This window comes from Lepidochelys kempii, chromosome 11 (genome assembly GCF_965140265.1).
Source record: "Lepidochelys kempii isolate rLepKem1 chromosome 11, rLepKem1.hap2, whole genome shotgun sequence".
Lineage (NCBI taxonomy): Eukaryota > Metazoa > Chordata > Testudines > Cheloniidae > Lepidochelys > Lepidochelys kempii.
This window is the reverse complement of record NC_133266.1, coordinates 73,777,239-73,795,885: the sequence shown is the minus strand read 5'-3', so window position 1 is coordinate 73,795,885 and position 18,647 is coordinate 73,777,239. Positions and strand designations below refer to the sequence as shown.

Below are 18,647 nucleotides of genomic sequence, written 5' to 3'. Positions count from 1 at the left end.
AGTTTGGATTGGAACTGGAAACTGAAAAGTGGAAAGTTCAGCACCAAGTCCTTCATAGACAAAATCTCAACAAAATTTCCACTGGAGTTAGTGGAAAGACTGATTTCATGGAGAGCTGGATCGGGCCCCAAGTCCCCATTCAAATTCCTATTATTCTTATGGTTTGGTTGTTTGTGTTTAGTGAAGTAGATTAGTGAGGACTACAAATGTTGTTACATGGCTCACAAAGCGCGTTTAAGTGGATAATCCATCTCCTTAATGTATCCATTTACCATCACTTTACAGATACGAACATTTCTCTCTGCAGCAAGTCCTCAGCAGCCACAGGAGCCATCAGTAGAGAACAGCCTTTAACTTGCTTTCTTGAACTGCTTTCAGATGTCAAGTTTTAGCAATTTGTGAAGTTTCACGATAGTTGTGAAAGACAGTTTTCTATATTTCCATATGGTGTGAAGCCTTCATAAGGCTGAGTTTATCTTCTCTAAACATGTTTGGGTTTTCTCATTACTCTGTGTATGCAGTGATCTTGCTTTTCTGATAAGCAGAACTCCTTAACTGTACCCATTCTACTTTCCCACCACAAATATTATTTCTTTCAGATTCTAGCCCTCTATGTAACGGGGGAATAGTCCCGCTATTGTGGGGAACTTTCCTGGCTTCTGCACTACCCCGGTGAAGTGGGCTAGTGAAAGGATCTGAATCCTCGCTCCCACTTCCTTTACCCAGAGGCCTCCCTGCCCTTGAGGACTCCTCTTCCACTCTCCTGTCTGGCAGAGTCCTTGTGACCCCAACAAGGCTGGGCCCAGGATTCCTGAGGGGCTCGACCCCCAACCCTGCTGTGGTTACCTAGGACAGGGGCTAGGGAGTCCCCACTCCAGGGTACTCTCTCTGCACTGGGCACTTCTTTGACCCACTGACCATTACATACAATTTAAAGCAAATGCAAGTTATTTAATCAACAATTAATTTTAAAAAGAGTAAGGAAAAATGGGAAAGGTTAAAGGAAACACATCACCCGGCTCTGTGGCATGGAACATCACAAACAGTGTCTCTGGAATGTCAGGGCCGTTCACAGTCTGTTCCTTGTAAGTCCCAGGCCTCCTTCTCAGGCCCTGGCTGTGCTGCAGGGATACTGTGGGTTGGACACTTGCTCTGGTGTTGGCCACATGCTCTCAGGCTCCAAGTGGTAGGACCCTTCTTCCCAGTGTCACCCCTGCCCTATCGGGGTTACGATCCAAGCATGGCCTGCAGAGCCTCTTGGCTGAGGCGTCTCCCTGTGCTGGGCCTGCTGCCCAGGGTCCCCCTCACTCTCCCCAGCTGCTCACCACACCCGGCTCCACCACTCTGTCTCTGCACTGCTGCTGCTGCTCTGCCTCCAGCTCCCTGAGCTGCTTCTTTGGCCCCTCTGCCTCTGGTTGCTACAGCTCTGCTCCCAGGACAGGTCTGCTATGCAGGCTGCTTCTGTGACTCTGCTCCCAGCACTGACCTGCTTCCTGGGCTGCTTTTCTGGCCCGTCTGGCTCTGGTTGCTGCAGTTCTCCTCCCAGGGCAAGTCTGCTCTCTCTGGGCTGTGCCTCTGGCTTTGGGGCTGCAGCTCTGCTCCCAAGACAGGATCTGTTCTCTCTGGGCTGCTTTTCTGGTCCCTCTGGATCTGGCCCAGCTCTGCTCCCCAGCTCAGCTCAGGCCCCTGCTTTCTCCTTAGCTTGGCCCCACTCTGTCTGACCCAGGCAAATCCAGCTCACACGGAGGACAGGACCTCCCTAGCCTCCTGACTCCCTGATTAGCCTGCCCGCCCTGTCATTCAGGCTGACCTGGAGCTTTGGCCTTTCCCCATTGTTCCTGGGGACTGTTAGTCTCAGGGTCCTGATTTCCCATAGACCCTTCCCCTTTTAGTACTGGGAGCTAGCCAACCAAAACACCCCCACTGAATGTTACTAAGGGGGCAACAGTTCCCTTACATCTAGTTTTCATGACCTTTGTATTGACTGGACTTATGCAGAGACCAATTCTTCCAGAGAGCTGAGATGAAATACTTTAAAAGCAATCAACTGCTGCCACTGTTTTGCATTAAAGCAACAATTGTCAGCTTGGGTGGGAGGAAGGAAGGGGTCATGAATATATCCAGGAGGTTTCACAACCACATTCCTTTCCTTTATGGCTAGAACGGAGGATGGGCCTGAGACTCTTAGGCTCTAACATGGAGGCTCTAACATGGAGTCATGTTCTGGAAAAGGTTGAGTGTTGAGACTTAAAGGGGCACTGTCAATTTTAAAATTAAAAGAAAAAATATCACACTTCTATAATACTTTTTTAAACCAACTCTTGTTAAAAACAACACCTAAAATTACTATAAAGTGATTTATTACAGACAAAAAGGTCTCTTTCCCTTCCCAGTTTGTTCAGGCTGTATTTTTAACAGCATTTTGTGTATAGTCCATGTCACTGTTTTCTTTTAGTGTCAGTCATTTTTTCCCTGTTTTGTGAAAGTCTTTCACACAGCAATAGCAGATAGAAAAACATTTGACAGAAAATGGAAAATGTGATTGCCAAACTGCAGAAATTGGCAGGAGGGGGCTCAGGGTCTGAAAGCATTTTAACTACTTTTTGAAATGAGTAGAACTCAAGTTAACATGTCCTTTTAAATATTTACAGAACTATTTGCTGTAATTTATAGTAATGGAGCTGTATATATTTCTTTTAAAAGACATGGTATCCTCCAAATTTTCAAGTTATAAAAAGCTACTTAAGAAATCTATTCAAAATGTATTTAATTCTCTAGGTATATCCGTATACACCTATATAATATTTACTATGGTTAATGTTTAGCCATTCAGTATCTACTGGCACTGAAATTACTCACCAGCTACAAGGGCAATAGTGCAAAGCTATTTTAAGTTACATTACTTGCCAAGACAAACATGTAATGCAATATCTATTATTTATGTACTACTGTACACTGTGCTTTGCAGTATCCAAAATATGCTAAGCAAAGTTCTTGCCTGCAAAGGCTTGTAGTAATCTAAGGCAGGGGTGGCCAACCTGAGCCTGAGAAGGAGCCAGAATTTACCAATGTACATTGCCAAAGAGTCACAGTAATACATCAGCATCCCCCCATCACTTCCCCATCCCTCCCACCCACCAGCAGCCCCACCGATCAACGCCTCTCCCTCCCTTCCCACACCTCCCGATCAGCTGTTTCACAGTGTGCAGGAGGCTCTGGGGGGAGGGGGCAGGAGCAAGGTCACCGCCAGCTCAGGGGAGGGGGCAGGGCCTGTGGCAGAGCCAGGGGTTGAGCAGTGAGCACCCCCCCAGCACAATGGAAAGTTGGCACCTGTAGCTCCAGCCCCGGAGTCAGTGCCTATAGAAGGAGCCGCATATTAACTTCTGAAGAGCCGCATGTGGCTCCGGAGCCACAGGCTGGCCACCTCGATCTAATGCATAACTAGACAAAATACAGCAGAGAGGCATGTGAATATTATTGCCCATATACCCAAAGAGACATATAAGCAGTAAGTACACACATGCATTCACTGACTAATATGCCTGTCATTTAATTTAATGGAAAAGCACAGGAGAGCTAAATTCATAAATTCTAGATACTTATGTCACAAATATAGTACAGGAAAGCAGAAGTGCTTCCCCCCGCCCCCCCAAGATAGTGTCATAACACACCCACAGGATACAACAGAATGAATAATACTGGAGACCCTGATAGTTTTTGGGGAATTCATGACCAGCAGGGAGGACTTAATCCAGCCCATCGTTATTCTCAGGACTGCCACAGCTCAGTAGTTATTACTTACAGAAAATAACATTATATGAAATACTAAAATGTACTTCTGAATCTATAGCTAACTTGAAAACTGAAAAGAAAACCTCAAAAGTAGATTCAAAGCCATGATTATCTCCTCCCTGCACAGAAAGATATGCAACATAATTTCATGGATTTCTGCCTGTCCATATTACAAGCTTTATAATATTTAAACTTTTTTGTCCATTCAAAATGAGTGTTTTTCCCTAAGATATTTCAAAGGCTTCACTGCCTGAGTAAATCCATGTTTAGTTATTTTTAAAAAGTGTATTTTTTACCTGCATCTGGCATAACAGTCAAAAATAAAACAAAACTAATTAGTTACCCAGCCTTCTAGAACAGAAGAAGGTATTTTCAGTCTATTATATTATATTTTTACTGAAAACTTCCTATCTACATAATTACATAATCAATCAAATAAGTGCTTTTTCTATCAATCCATAGGATGTGCCACCATAATGTTTAATATGTACAGAGTTTTTCTGGTAATATTTCTGAACTTCCTGCAATAGACTGCTAGTGTTTGCTTTAAATACTGAATCCTATTAGTAGTTGTTGATCCTGCAGGCAAACGGTTAAATGGGCTTTGCTGATCTATCCAGACAGGCAACTTGTTGCCCCACTAGGATATAAGGGAGGTGGGAGTGGCTCCTTGGGGAAAAGGATCTAGGATATCTTTATTTGTCCCCTAGTTTTTGAAACTACAGTTCATGTTGCCAATTTAACTGAAAGCTGAGACTCATGTAATATGAATCCAGGAGCTGGGGCTTTCAGAAAATCACCAAATATCGCAAGATTGGTGATAAAATTGCAATAGGTGACAGTGCTTGTGTTCTCGGTCAACAAAAGCCAAACCCCAAGGAAGAAGCAAATCTGGAATCCACAGAGTGTGTCTATGGGGCAGGTTAGGAATGGTATCTGCTCTAGTTTCCACTAATACAGTGGTTCTCAATCAAGAGTCCGAGGCTCCCTGGAGGGACTGGGAGCAGGTTTTAGGGGGACCGCCAAGCAGGGCCAGCATTAGACCCACTGGGGCCCGGGACAGAAAGCTGAAGCCCTCCCACATGGGGTTAAAGCCCAGGCCCTGAGTCCCGCTACCCAAGGGCTGAAGCCGAAGCCTGAGCAATGTAGCTTTGCAGGGGCTCCTGTGGCATGCTACTGCTTGCTAACTCCTAACTCCCGCCCTTTTTATATGCAGAAAACCAGTTATTGTGGCTTTTATATGCAGAAAACCAGTTATTGTGACACAGGTGGGCCCTGGAGTTTTTATAGCATGTTTGGCCGAGGCGGGGGGGGAGGGAGGAGGGGCTCAGAAAGAACAAGGTTGAGAACCCCTGCACTAATAGAACCTAAAAGTCAGGAAAAAACAAATTTAAGTGTGAACATGCAACCCTTTCTTCCTGTTTCTGGTCTCTTCAAACCCTCCACCTCTGTGCAGTTAGAAACATAACACCCAAGCTGAAGGTTGGAAAAACAGACCTTTCATCTAATTTCAACATATTTTGTAAAACATACAAATCTAGCACTTTTTCCAGGATTGACTAGAGATACCCTGCAGACCAAAGTCCAACCTTCTACAAGAGTCGACTTCGTAATTCTGAATTCCCAAGTGGAGTGGTGAGAAAATGTTGTGTTTGTGGGAATAAACAGGAAATAGGCAGGGCTAACTCTTAATTGGTCCCATACAGAAGGATTAATTTAACACATGCATGTGGTCCAATTTGAGGAGACCTTTTACCTCAGCAGAACACAATCCAGAGTGATATCAAAATCTTCCCATTCCGTATTGATCCAATGTTCGTCTTTGTCTCTCTAAGTTATGTGAGTGAGCCTAATAAGTTTGGGCATGGCCAGCCTTCCTTCTTCCAAAAACTAATATAGCATTTTCATTTTCAAGGCCCATGTTGTATTACATTGACTGAAACATTTCTTTTGTCTCATGGATATAAGAATAGGAAGAGTCTGAATGATGAAGATCCTCTGCAAAAACATTATTTGCATTCATATTATCTTGCAAATCCACGAAAGAGACAATTGCTAAATGTGTCTGTTAAGATGAATTAAGAAGTGATAAAATTAACACCAAAAGTGGGAGGGCAAGGCAGGTGATGCGAATGAGCAGGTATCTCATGCTTTGCTTGCTTCAGTGAAATGGAGAAGATGTTAAGGCCAAAAGTCACTATTATGATCATCTTGTCTGATCTCCTGCAATAACATATATCCAGTTCAATGACTTGTGGCTGAACTACTTGCCTATCTTTTAGAAAGACGTCTTGGTTTAATGAGTACAAGTGATGGAGAAATCAACACATGCTTTAGTAATCTGCTCCAAAGGTTAATAATCTTTTCTGATAATAACCTTTGCCTTATTTTGACTTGAAACATCACACGCACCAAGGTGGCCTGTCAGCGTTTGATTGTGGGATCTTTCATACCCTCTGTGAAGAACCATTCTGCTATACCAACACCACACTTAAAGAAAAGTTTCCACAAGGCCCAATGGAGATTTGAATTGAGGACCCTAATTTAGAAAGCCAATGCTCTAACCTCCAAAGCTATGGAACAATTTAAGGATCTCTGAACTAGCTTGCTGAGGTTTTACTCTAACGTTAAACATGTTGAAACTAGAGACTTCTACAATACCTTAACCTCTCGAATAACATGATACTATAAAACACAGGGTCTATCTCCATTTTGAGCTGGAGGTGTAAATTCCATCTCAAGTGGACATACCCACAGATTGAGCTAGCGTGCTAAACACACAGAGAAGCCACAGTGGTGCAAGTGGTGGGAAGGGCTAGCTAACCAAATTCATGCTTAGCATCTTGGACAGGTACAAATTCAGGATGGCTAGCCTCCGCCCCCCACCCCATAGCCACTCTCTCTCTTTAGCGTACTAGCTCAATCAGAGCTAGCGTAGGTATGTCCACTCAAACTGGAATTTACACTTCTAGCTCACAGTGCAGACATACTCATAGCCAACACTGCTAACTTCTGCTCAGAACTCCGATCTGTCATGCCATGAATCAGATACGTCTACAGTGCAAAAGGTTCAATCACTAGAGCAAATAGGAGGGGTCATAAAGGGAATCCCTACCTGGCATTGATTGGTACTTTGTTTGGCTTTGTTTTTCAGAAAACACTTAATTTTGAAGGACTTTGAGAGACTGCTGGCTTGCAATAATCTACACACAAATCCCATGCTAGCTTTCTCCAGAGTAACTCCTGCAGTACTTCTAAAGTGAGCAGGGAAGTCATTCCTCTCCCATACATCTTTGAAACTATATCTGTTTACAAAGCACTTGCTGATATTTCCTCAACACGCTCATACTTCAAGGTCTGCACTTATCCTGCCTCCAGCTACAAATGTCATATAATTAGCAGCAATATACCTGACTAGAACTTTCATTATGCAGCTAAAGATATAGTCATGCCCACAAGCACGCACACACACACAGCAAACCCTGCCTTACACACTACAAGTTTAACAGAACTCTCTTGCAAACGCTGAGCATCTGATTTTCAAATCAAAACTGATTTCCTCTGAAAAAAGGAAGGGCACTAGCCCTTCAAATCAGGGCTATTTCTATGCCAAGTTTTACCTTTCAGCTCACAGCTTGCTTCCCTGTCCTGGCTGCAAGGTTATTTGTTTGCTTTATTTAAAAAAAAAAAATGGGATGAGCATTCCCCCTCATATTTCCTATGCTCCAAAACAGGTCAACAACAATAAAAATAAATTGCGACCATCACTGCTATCTTTGGCTGTGTGTTTCATTCAAGCTCTTGAATGAAAACTCATATAACCTTAATGGTGGTTGGAATAAATACAGCTGCCAGTTTTCCAAGGTTAATTCAGCCAGTCATTTTATTAAATATCAATTATTTTTAAATGTAGGTTGAATTATTAACAATGCAATAAAAACGTGCCAAAACTGCAAACAATGATTATGACAATAGTATAGTTTGGTTTAAAGGGACTAGCTTGTTCAATCCGTGATCAATTTTTCTTTATCATGTAGACTTTTATTGAAGTCATAAACATAAATTTTATACAAATTCGATGATGCACTTTTCCAAGATACATTCAACATGTACATTAATTGTGGAGGTTCCATGTGATATGTTGTTGTTTTTAAGATTATTATTAACGGCCTTATAATTAGGTTACTAGCAGGAATGTCTCCTCACTTGACAACCACCATACCTTTCGTACAGTTCAGAATGAGCAGCATTTTTCATGCTCAGAAACCCAGAGTGCAATTTAAGTCCGTGTTGAAAGTCAGTACTGTGGTACTGACCGTACCATTATTTAACATGTATATTGTGGTAACACCCAAAGGCAACTAACACCCAGATTAGGCCCTACTGTGCCAGACACTGTACATACACATGGTAAATGACAGTCCCTGCCCTAAAGAGATTAAGTTCTTAACACCACACACATGCATGCACACTGCTGATGATCCACACAATAGCTGGCACTAAATCTTCAGTTTAAGTATTACTGCTGACAACTTAAGTCAATTATGTTACAATGGACAGTAATTAACTTAGGTCTATTCTGCTGTTTAGAAAGTCTGTAAATATAATATAGTACTTAACCTTTAAAAAGAAAGGATATGTGTGAAAAAGTTATAAGATTCAGGGTGCAATCACTTTTTAATGTTACACCAACACTATGTACCCTGTGCAATTCTAACCCCCCCCCTTTGAGAGCAAAGCACATTCGCAATTCTGAAAACTGATGTTACCATAGCAATACTCTGTTACTCTGAATATTTATATAATGTTTAACATTTTCACTGTGCAACAGCCATCTTCCAAACTGTACCTCCTACTTCCATTTGTTATGTTAGCTTTCATTCTGTTTGACAGAACAGTTTAAAACATTAGGGCAGAGGTTAACGTGCACTTAATATTGAAAGTCACACCTCTCTCTCTCTCTCACTCACACACACACACACACACACACCTTCCCACAAACCCTGCATGTGCTTTTGTGCTACTCTGGAGAAGATAACATCCAGGGGACTGCTTTATAACTTGCAGATGTGCAATGGACAACTTGTGCACTCGATTCTAACACCAAATTTCTCACATTAATCAAATTAATTAATGCTCCCCTATTCGGCACTCCTTACTCAGGCTAAGTTTCCTCTGCAGTTAATAGAGAATATGATCCACATAAAGTAGCTCTGGAATTCAGTTAACAATTTTTGACAACATGTCCTCTTCTCTTTTGTGGCATTTTAAAGGAATATGAGATCTGGCCCCATAAAATCCTGTGAACCCTACTGAAGACTGACTTTGCTAGAGGAGTAGAACTGTACTGTACTGACTAAAATGCTCTTTCGGTTAACAAACAGGAATGTTCACAAGATGAATTTATAATCTGGTACATTACCTACAACGACAAAGTATGACTACAGTTAATACTGGTAAAATATTTAAATTACATCATACTGCAAAGAAATTGAAGTCAGTATTCCTACTGAAGCTGTGTCAGGAAATCTCAGAAATCATAACTGATATTCCAACAATCCCATTCTGGATCAGAAACTTGGGTGTATTTTCACTGATGTCCACAGAACTGCACGTGTGGCTCTCAGCAGAGATAGGCCCCTTATGTGCATTATAATATAGATTTTAATGTCATTAACATTGAATAGCTTTAAACACTAGATGAGAGCACTACTAACCTAACCTGTGGCTTGATACTAACTGCTACCAAACATTGTTCCACATTTATATTACTGAAATGTTCACAGACCATTATAAAAACACCATATTTGTGCCCTGCCTCAAAGAGTTTATAAGCCATAGGAAAATAAACTGCAATGACTACCCCGAATATAGACTCTAATATCTCAATCACAAATGTTTACATTCAAACCCAATCCTTCGTTTGACTTTCCTACTGAATGCTACAAATATTGGCTATATAAAGCATCCATCAGGTGAGATTGATTTTGGAATCATATCACATACAAAATATTTTCCCTCAATCTAAAACTTATGGTCACTAACTTTTAAGTGCACTTTTACATTTAGATATTAGGCAGAACAGTAACATTGGTTTCCTACAAGTTCTATTCTCAATAGCCATTTTGTCAATAAAAGGGGCTCGGTTTCTTTATTTAGGCCAAGATTTTTCAAAAATGAAATCCTAACTGCAGGCTCCTAAATTCACACTTAGGCCTCTAAATAAGTGGGTTGATGGGAGTAGTTGGGCAGTTCAGCACTTTTGAAAGTCAGGCCACTTATTTAGGTGCTCAATAAGGACCTACGAGACTGGAACCTAAATTTAATCTCTCATTGTTAAAATGTTGGTACTTGGTTCTCTGTATTAAACCTATAGATATGATTCTCTAAACAGGGGTTACCAGTCCCACTGCTTCTCCACCTTTCAAACAAGTTCATCTGCATTTAGAGCATTTTTTTAAAATTAGTATTTCTACCCACTGCTCACAGCTGTGTTTCAATCACTTACTTTTATATGTTCATGTAGCTGAGCCTCATGCTGACGGGAAAGTTGCTCATGCTGCCTCTGGAACTCAGCTATAAGGATTTGTCTCTGAATTTGTTGTTTTTGTTTGAGAGCCAGGAGTTCCTGCTGGAGTTGCTGTTCTCGGAGTGTAGGTTCCGTCACTGGCATGGAAAACTGGTGGTCCAAGCGGAGATCCATGGGGACCGAAGTTGGTGCAACTTGCAAGGGCAGTGCTGTGTTCACATCAACTGCAAAATGGAAAAAAAAAAAAAAAGAAGTCATCAACCTATTTCCCATTCAATAGTGAATTTAGCTTTGGCTTTTAGAAGACATTCTAGGAACCACAATACCTGATTCAAGAACACCATCTCTCTTATATTTCATATTGTAAAAGGACACACAATCTAGGTTTGACAATTTATTCACTCCCTGAGATGGTAGCTTGTTTTAAAAGCAAAACATGCCCTCTCTCTTTTGGAAAAAACCTGTGTTATCCAAAAACAAGTATAGCAAGGAATATGATGTATGGTGTTTTCAACAAATTGCACATGAGCTCTCTTGATCTCATTGCAAGTTTGCACCAACGAAAGTTTCCCAAATAAACTGGGTTAATAATGCTTTTAGCCAAAAGCAAGCCAGTAAGTGGGACACTGGGCTTTAGGAAAACTTGGTAAAATAGAAGTGTACACCTCAACTGCTTTATGCAGTGTAATTCTAGCCATGTCAGTGTGGATATTAGAGAGACAAGGTGGGTCAGGTAATATCTTTTATTAGACCAACTTCTGTTGGAGAGAGAGCCAAGCTTTTGAGCCACACAGAGCTCTTCTTCCGGTCTGGGAAAGGAGGTACTCCCAGCCTCACAGCAAACTGCAAGGTGGAACAGATTGTTAGCATAAGTAATTAGCACATTTATTGTAAGGCGGGGTTCTCAACCTCTCTCTTTCTGAGGCCCCCCAAACATGTTATAAAAACTCCACGGTCCACCTGTGCCACAATAACTTGTTTTCTGAATATAAAAGAGAGGGCCGGCACTAGGGGGTAGCAAGCAGGCAATTATCCAGAGGCCCATACCACAAGGGACACCATAAGAACGGCCATACTGGGTCAAACCAAAGGTCCATCCAGCCCAGTATCCTGTCTACCGACAGTGGCCAATGCCAGGTGCCCCAGAGGGAGTGAACCTAATGGATAACGATCACGTGATCTCTCGCCTGCCATCCATCTCCACCCTCTGACAGAGGCTAGGGATACCATTCATAGAATCACAGAATATCAGGGTTGGAAGGGACCTCAGGCGATTATCTAGTCCAACCCCCTGCTCAAAGCAGGGCCAATCCCCAATTAAATCACCCAACAGATTTTTACCCCATATCCCTAAATACCCCCCTCAAGGATTGAACTAACAACCTGGGTTTAGCAGGGCCAATGCTCAAACCACTGAGCTATCCCTCCGCGCATTCCTTATCCATCCTGGCTAATAGCCATTCATGGACTTAACCTCCATGAATTTATCCAGTTCTCTTTTAAACCCTGTTATAGTCCTAGCCTTCACAACCTCCTCAGGCAAGGAGTTCAACAGGTTGATTGAGCACTGAGTGAAGAACAACTTCCTTTTATTTGTTTTAAACCTGCTGCCCATTAATTTCATTTGGTGGCCCCTAGTTCTTATATTATAGGAACAAGTAAATAACATTTCCTTATTCACTTTCTCCACACCACTCATGTTTTTATATACCTCTATCATATCCCCCCTTAGTCTCCTCTTTTCCAAGCTGAAAAGTCCTAGCCTCTTTAATCTCTCCTCATATGGGACCCGTTCCAAACCCCTAATCATTTTAGCTGCCCTTTTCTGAACCTTTTCCAATGTCAGTATATCCTTTTTGAGACGAGGGGACCACATTTGTACGCAGTATTCAAGATGTGGGCGTACCATGGATTTATATAAGGGCAATAAGATATTCTCCGTCTTATTCTCTATGCCTTTTTTAATGATTCCTAACATTCCGTTTGCTTTTTTGACTGCCGCTGTGCACTGCATGGACGTCTTCAGAGAACTGTCCACGATGACTCCAAGATCTTTCTCCTGATTAGTTGTAGATAAATTAGCCCCCATCATATTGTATGTATAATTGGGATTATTTTTTCCAGTGTGCATTACTTTACATTTATCCATATTAAATTTCATTTGCCATTTTGTTGCCCAATCACTTAGTTTTGTGAGATCTTTTTGAAGTTCTTCACAGTCTGCTTTGGACTTAACTATCTTGAGCAGTTTAGTATCATCTGCAAACTTTGCCACCTCACTGTTTACCCCTTTCTCCAGATCATTTATGAATAAGTTGAATAGGATTGGTCCTAGGACTGACCCTTGGGGAACACCACTAGTTTCCTACCCCTCCCCGTTCTGAAAATTTACCATTTATTCCTTTGTTCCCTGTCTTTTAACCAGTTCTCAAACCATGAAAGGATCTTCCCTCTTCTCCCATGACAACTTAATTTACATAAGAGCCTTTGGTGAGGGACCTTGTCAAAGGCTTTCTGGAAATCTAATTACACTATGTCCACTGGATCCCCCTTGCCCACATGTTTGTTGACCGCCTCAAAGAACTCTAATAGATTAGTAAGACATGATTTCCCTTTACAGAAACCATGTTGACTTTTGCGCAACAACTTATGTTCTTCTGTGTGTCTGACAATTTTATTCTTTACTATTGTTTCAACTAATTTACCCGGTACTGATGTTAGACTTACTGGTCTATAATTGCCAGGATCACCTCTAGAGCCCTTCATAAATATTGGCATTACATTAGCTATCTTCCAGTCATTGGGTACAGTAGCGGATTTAAAGGACAGGTTACAAACCAGCTAATAGTTCCGCAATTTCACATTTGAGTTCTTTCAGAACTCTTGGGTGAATGCCATCTGGTCCCGGTAACTTGTTACTGTTAAATTTATCAATTAATTCCAAAACAGCCTCTAATGACACTTCAATCTGTGACAATCCCTCAGATTTGCCACCTACAAAAGATGGCTCAGGTTTGGGAATCTCCCTAACGTCCTCAGACCTGAAGACTGAAGCAAAGAATTCATTTAGTTTCTCTGCGATGACTTTATTGTCTTTAAGTGCTCCTTTTGTATCCAGGGGCCCCACTGGTTGTTTAGTAGGCTTCCTGCTTTTGATGTACTTAAACATTTTGTTATTACCTTCTGAGGTTTTGGGTAGCTGTTCTTCAAACTCCTTTTTAGCTTTTCTTATTAAATTTTTACATTTAATTTGGCAGTGTTTATGCTCCTTTCTATTTACCTCACTAGGATATGACTTCCATTTTTCAAAATGTGCCTTTTTATCTCTCACTGCTTCGTTTAATGGTTGTTAAGCCACGGTGGCTCTTTAATTCTTTTACTGTGTTTTTTTAATTTGGAGTATACATTTAAGGTGAGCCTCTATTATAGTGTCTTTGAAAAGTGACCATGCAGCTTGCAGGGATTTCACTCTAGTCACTGTACTTTTTAATTTCTGTTTAATTAACCGCCTCATTTTTGCATAGTTCTCCTTTCTGAAATTAAATGCCACAGTGTTGGGCTGTTGAGGTGTTCTTCCCACCACAGGAATGTTAAATGTTATTATACTATGGTCACTATTTCCAAGCGGTCCCGTTATAGTTACCTCTTGGACCAGATCCTGCACTCCACTCAGGGCTAGATTGAGAGGTGCCTCTCCCCTTGTGGGTTCCTGTACCAGCTGCTCCAAGAAGTAGTCATGTAAAGTATCGAGAAATTTTGTCTCTGCATTTCATCCTGAGGTGACATGTACCCAGTCAGTATGGGGATAATTGAAATCCTCCACTATTATTGAGTTCTTTATTTTGATAGCCTCTCTAATCTCCCTTAGCATTTCATCGTCACTATCACTGTCCTGGTCAGGTGGTCGATAATAGATTCCTAGTGTTATATTCTTATTAGAGCATGGAATTACTACCCATAGAGATTCTATGGAACATTTGGATTCATTTAAGTTTACTTCATTTGATTCTACATTTTCTTTCACATATAGTGCCACTCTACCCGCCCTGCACGACCTGTTCTGTCCTTCTGATATATTTTGTACCCCGGAATGATTCTCCCCCATTGATTGTCCTCACTCCACCAGGTTTCTGTGATGCCTATTATATCAATATCCTCCTTTAACACGAGGCACTCTCGTTCACCCATCTTATTATTTAGACTTCTAGCATTTGTGTACAAGCACTTTAAAAACTTGTCACTGTTTATTTGTCTGCCCTTTTCTGATGTGTCATATTCTTTCTGTGAATGTTTCTCGTCTGATCTGGCCCATACTTTATCCTCTTCCATCCTCTCCTCCTGACTAAAACCTAGAGAATCTCTATCAATAGACTCTCTTCTAATAGAAGTCTCTGTCCAATCCACTTGCGCCTCTGCAGCAATCGGCTTTCCCCCATCCCTTGGTTTAAAAACTGCTCTGCAACCTTTTTAATGTGAAGTGCCAGCAGTCTGGATCCACTTTGGTTTAGGTGGAGCCCATCCTTCCTGTATAGGTTCCTGCTATCCCAAAAGTTTCCCCTGTTCCTAATAAATCTAAACCCCTCCTCTCTACACCATCGTCTCATCCACGCATTGCGACTCTGAAGCTCTGCCTGCCCAGCTGGCCCTGTGCGTGGAACTGGAAGCATTTCTGAGAAGCTAAGTTGCTCAGACTTCTGCTTCAGCCCCAGGTAGCAGGGCTCAGGGCCCCAGGCTTCAGCCCCATGCAGTGGGACTTGGGCTTTCTGCCCTGGGCCCCAGCAAGTCTATCACTGGCCCTGCTTGGCGGACCCTCTGAAACCTGCTCACGGCCCCCAGGGGGCCCCTGACCCCTGGTTGAGAACCACTGTTGTAAGGGACCACCTAAGGTACTATGATCACTCCAGAGCTGACCTATCAGTCCTCATCCTCAAAGGAAACCTGAACACTTTCAAAAAAGGAGCCCGGGAACTTAAATGCATTACTCTGCTAGACACTAAAAATCATGAACTGAACAGAGACACTCCCGGAAGGGCGTTTCAGTGCAGGAGGGGGCACAGGGCTGGGATATGGGGATGGGGTACAGGAAGAGATCAGAGGTGCAGCACTTACCTCTAGCGGCTCCCCAGAAGCATCAACATGTCCCTCCGGCTCCTAGGTGCAAGGACAGCGGCTAGGTGGCTCTGTGCAGTGCACTCTGCCTCCTCCCACTGGCGTCAACCCCCACAGCTCCCATTGGCCGCAATTCCCGACCAATGGAAGCTGCAGAGCTGGTGTTCGGGCAGCCCATGGAGCCCATCTGGCCATGCCTACGCCTAGGAGCCAAGGGACATGTTGTCGTTTCTGGGAAGTGCGGAGCCGGGTAGGGAGCCTGTCAGCCCCACCAACCGGACTTTCAATGGTCCAGTCAGCGGTGCTATCTGGAGCCACCAGGGTCCCTTTTCGACTGGGCATTCCAGTCGAAAACCTGATACCTGGTAATCCTAAAGAGGACCCACAGTTTAACAACATCATAGGAGCTGCACACTAAGTGAGAAACTCATATTAATCTAGGGAGACCTAGTACACAGAGTACTAACTGAAGACCTGATGTCAATTCCTGACTTCCACTGTTCTGATGGGTGATGCTGCCTAAGTAACTTTCTTCCCAATGCCTCAGTTTCCCCATCCACAAAAGGAGATGATATTGACCTTTTTAAAGATCTAAAGATAAGAGCTCGGTAGGGTATTAATATTATTACATACTTAATGCAAAACCGCTAAATTAAATCTATTTTATGGGATATAGTTGTGGCCAAAAATTTACAGGGAAATGGGAAAAATTCAAATGTCAGGTGAAGATCACAGATGTCCAAAGAACACTCCCTTTCCATGGGGGAAAAACCGTAGTGTAACAGAGAAGCACTAAATACAGTTCAGTGTACTAGCAGTTAATGCAGGGGTTCTAAAACAGATGGATACCTAGGAAAGCCACATCATACCCCTTTGTACAGCGTAGCATCTGTTGGGAGACGAGCCTTTGAATAATCAGGATCCAGGAATAAAGAGGGTATAAAAATGTACTTGAATACTTGGCATATTAAAGAATTAGTGATTTGGCTACTCAGAGCATGTCACTGAGAACTGGGAACTTTTCATAAAGAAGCAAACATGGCAGGTGTTTAGTGAAAACACTGCAGTAACATTGATCTCAATATATTTCCACTGTTTTTCCTTTTACAACCACAACCATCCACCATCATCTAAATATTCAAAATTGCAACCAAAATTCCAATTCTGTACCGAATATTACAGCTGTTTATATTTGCTGTATTTTTGATGTTTTGCTACATAAGAAAACTCAGTATCTCCTCTGATATGTTTATATTTATATGAAAACCTATATGTGTTAAAAAAAATCTTTAAAATATATGTAAATTTAACCTTACAAAAAATCCTTAGTCCTCTTCAGAACGATTTACTAAGTTTATTTACAATTAGAACATGCAACATCTTGGAAAATACTTCTGCTAACAAAACGTTTGTCAAATTATCGAAGTATAAAAATGTGGTCTTTGGGTAAATTTTCAATAATGTTTCTGCTTAGAACTACAAACATTTCAGGCTATCGTTTTTGATGAGACATACAGTGGTCTCATATAAGCCATTTTAACCTATTATAGGGTTTCAGTGGTACATGAGAAATTTCCTATACATGTAATGGGGAAATGCTGCAGCTGGGGGTGCAGCCATGGGGGGCGCACAGCCATGGGGAGAGCGCAGCCCCCACTCTGGAGCTAGCTGCAGCTGCGGGACAGGGATGTATGGCCCTGGCTGCAGCCATGGCGGGGGGGTGCCTAGCCCTGGCTGCAAGACCAGGATGCGTGGCCCCGGTGAAAGCTGCAGGGCCGGGGTGCACAGCCCCTGCTGCAGCCCTCGTCACACCCAGCCGCAGCCAGGGGGTGGGGCGCATGGCCCTGGGCATGCACTGGCCTGGCACAAGCCACAGGGCAGCGGCTGCAGGGTCCTGGTTCCAGCCCCAGCTGCAAGGCAGGGGGGCACAGTCTCGCCTCCAGCCCCATCTCCAGCCCCTGACAGCTGAAGCTGAAGAAGTCACGTAGGTCCGGTAGAATCACAGAATCTGCCCTCCGTGACTAAATCGTAGCCTTAACAATGTTCAATAAAGGAACAGAGATGCGTATAGTAGGTCACCATCTTGTAAATTTCTTCACATGAATTTTTTTCTCTGCCTGAGAAGCAGTCACTTCTCTGACTGAACTAGCTCAAGAAGGGATAAGAGAAATCAGTTGAAATGACTCAAAGGTTCTTTGATAGCAAATTTTACTCATGTGGACTGCAATATTTGACTGCTTATATGTCCTCTATAGAAAATAAACAGGGCTTTGTTTTTGCCCACATAACTGTGTTTGGGTCAGAAACTATTTGACAGAATCTGATGAGAACTGAGGCATGAAGCTAAATCTCCCCCAAGCAGCAAAGAATTAGGACAAACTAAAAGATGGATAACATCATGATTTACATAGAAGGGCAAATTGTTCTGAGAAACAAATTGGGGTGCGGGTCTATAAAGCACTTTGTCTAGGGAAAAATAAATCATTCCATCGTACATAAAACGGCCAGCTTGCTAACCATTCTAACTGAGATGCTGGCCACCAGAAAGATAACTAATGGTCATACAATACAAGGAAACGTCAACTAACATCTAAAATGAAAGCTTTCATTTTATGCAAGATTAAACTCATTCTACTTTAAGACTGGTTGCTTCATTATGGGTTTTATATCAGTCACTTCCCTATGGAAGTGAGACATGGCTGCAAAACAAGTTGACTTTGATGTGTCCTTAAATGTCACCTGCAAATATCTATCAAATATAAATACTAAGTTCGGGTTTTGTTCTAAATGCCCCACCGAGCAGTGGTAAGGGGAGTATTCTGTACACAAATCATCTTTTAAAATGTACTCTTCAGGGGTGAAAGTAACGTAGAGGACTTACCAGTACAGAGGCCCGACTCCTGGCCCCCAGAAGGGGCGGGGCCTTGGGCGGAAGGGGCAGGGCTGGGGGTCGGCTTACCCCAGCCAGCCCATCCACGCTGCCTGGCCCGGGCCGCTCGGGGCAGGGCCGCCAGCGGGAGGGGGCAAAAGGCGCAGCGACGTTAAAGCGCTGCCGCACCGGCACTTTTACATTGGCTACATATGTGCCAATACTGGCGGCCACTTCTTACAGGTACGCCATACCAGCCTACTTGCACCCTGGTACTCTTCCTATCTCCCTCTCCGCACTGGTCTGGTCATATCCAACAGGATGGATGGCCAGCTCTCACTCCAAAGC

The 18,647-nt window shown here is 42.7% G+C and overlaps 1 protein-coding gene across 11 annotated transcripts in view; it reads right to left on the bottom strand.

Annotated features, from left to right (window-relative positions):
• The window catches only part of HDAC4 (histone deacetylase 4), a 469,205-nt gene that overhangs the window by 212,312 nt on the left and 238,246 nt on the right, over positions 1 to 18,647 (bottom strand). For all 11 annotated transcript variants that reach the window (XM_073306830.1, XM_073306829.1, XM_073306834.1 and 8 more), the window contains one exon: positions 10,301 to 10,545. In XM_073306830.1, coding sequence (XP_073162931.1) covers positions 10,301 to 10,545 — 245 coding nt within the window. The remainder of the gene's footprint in view (positions 1 to 10,300; positions 10,546 to 18,647) is intronic.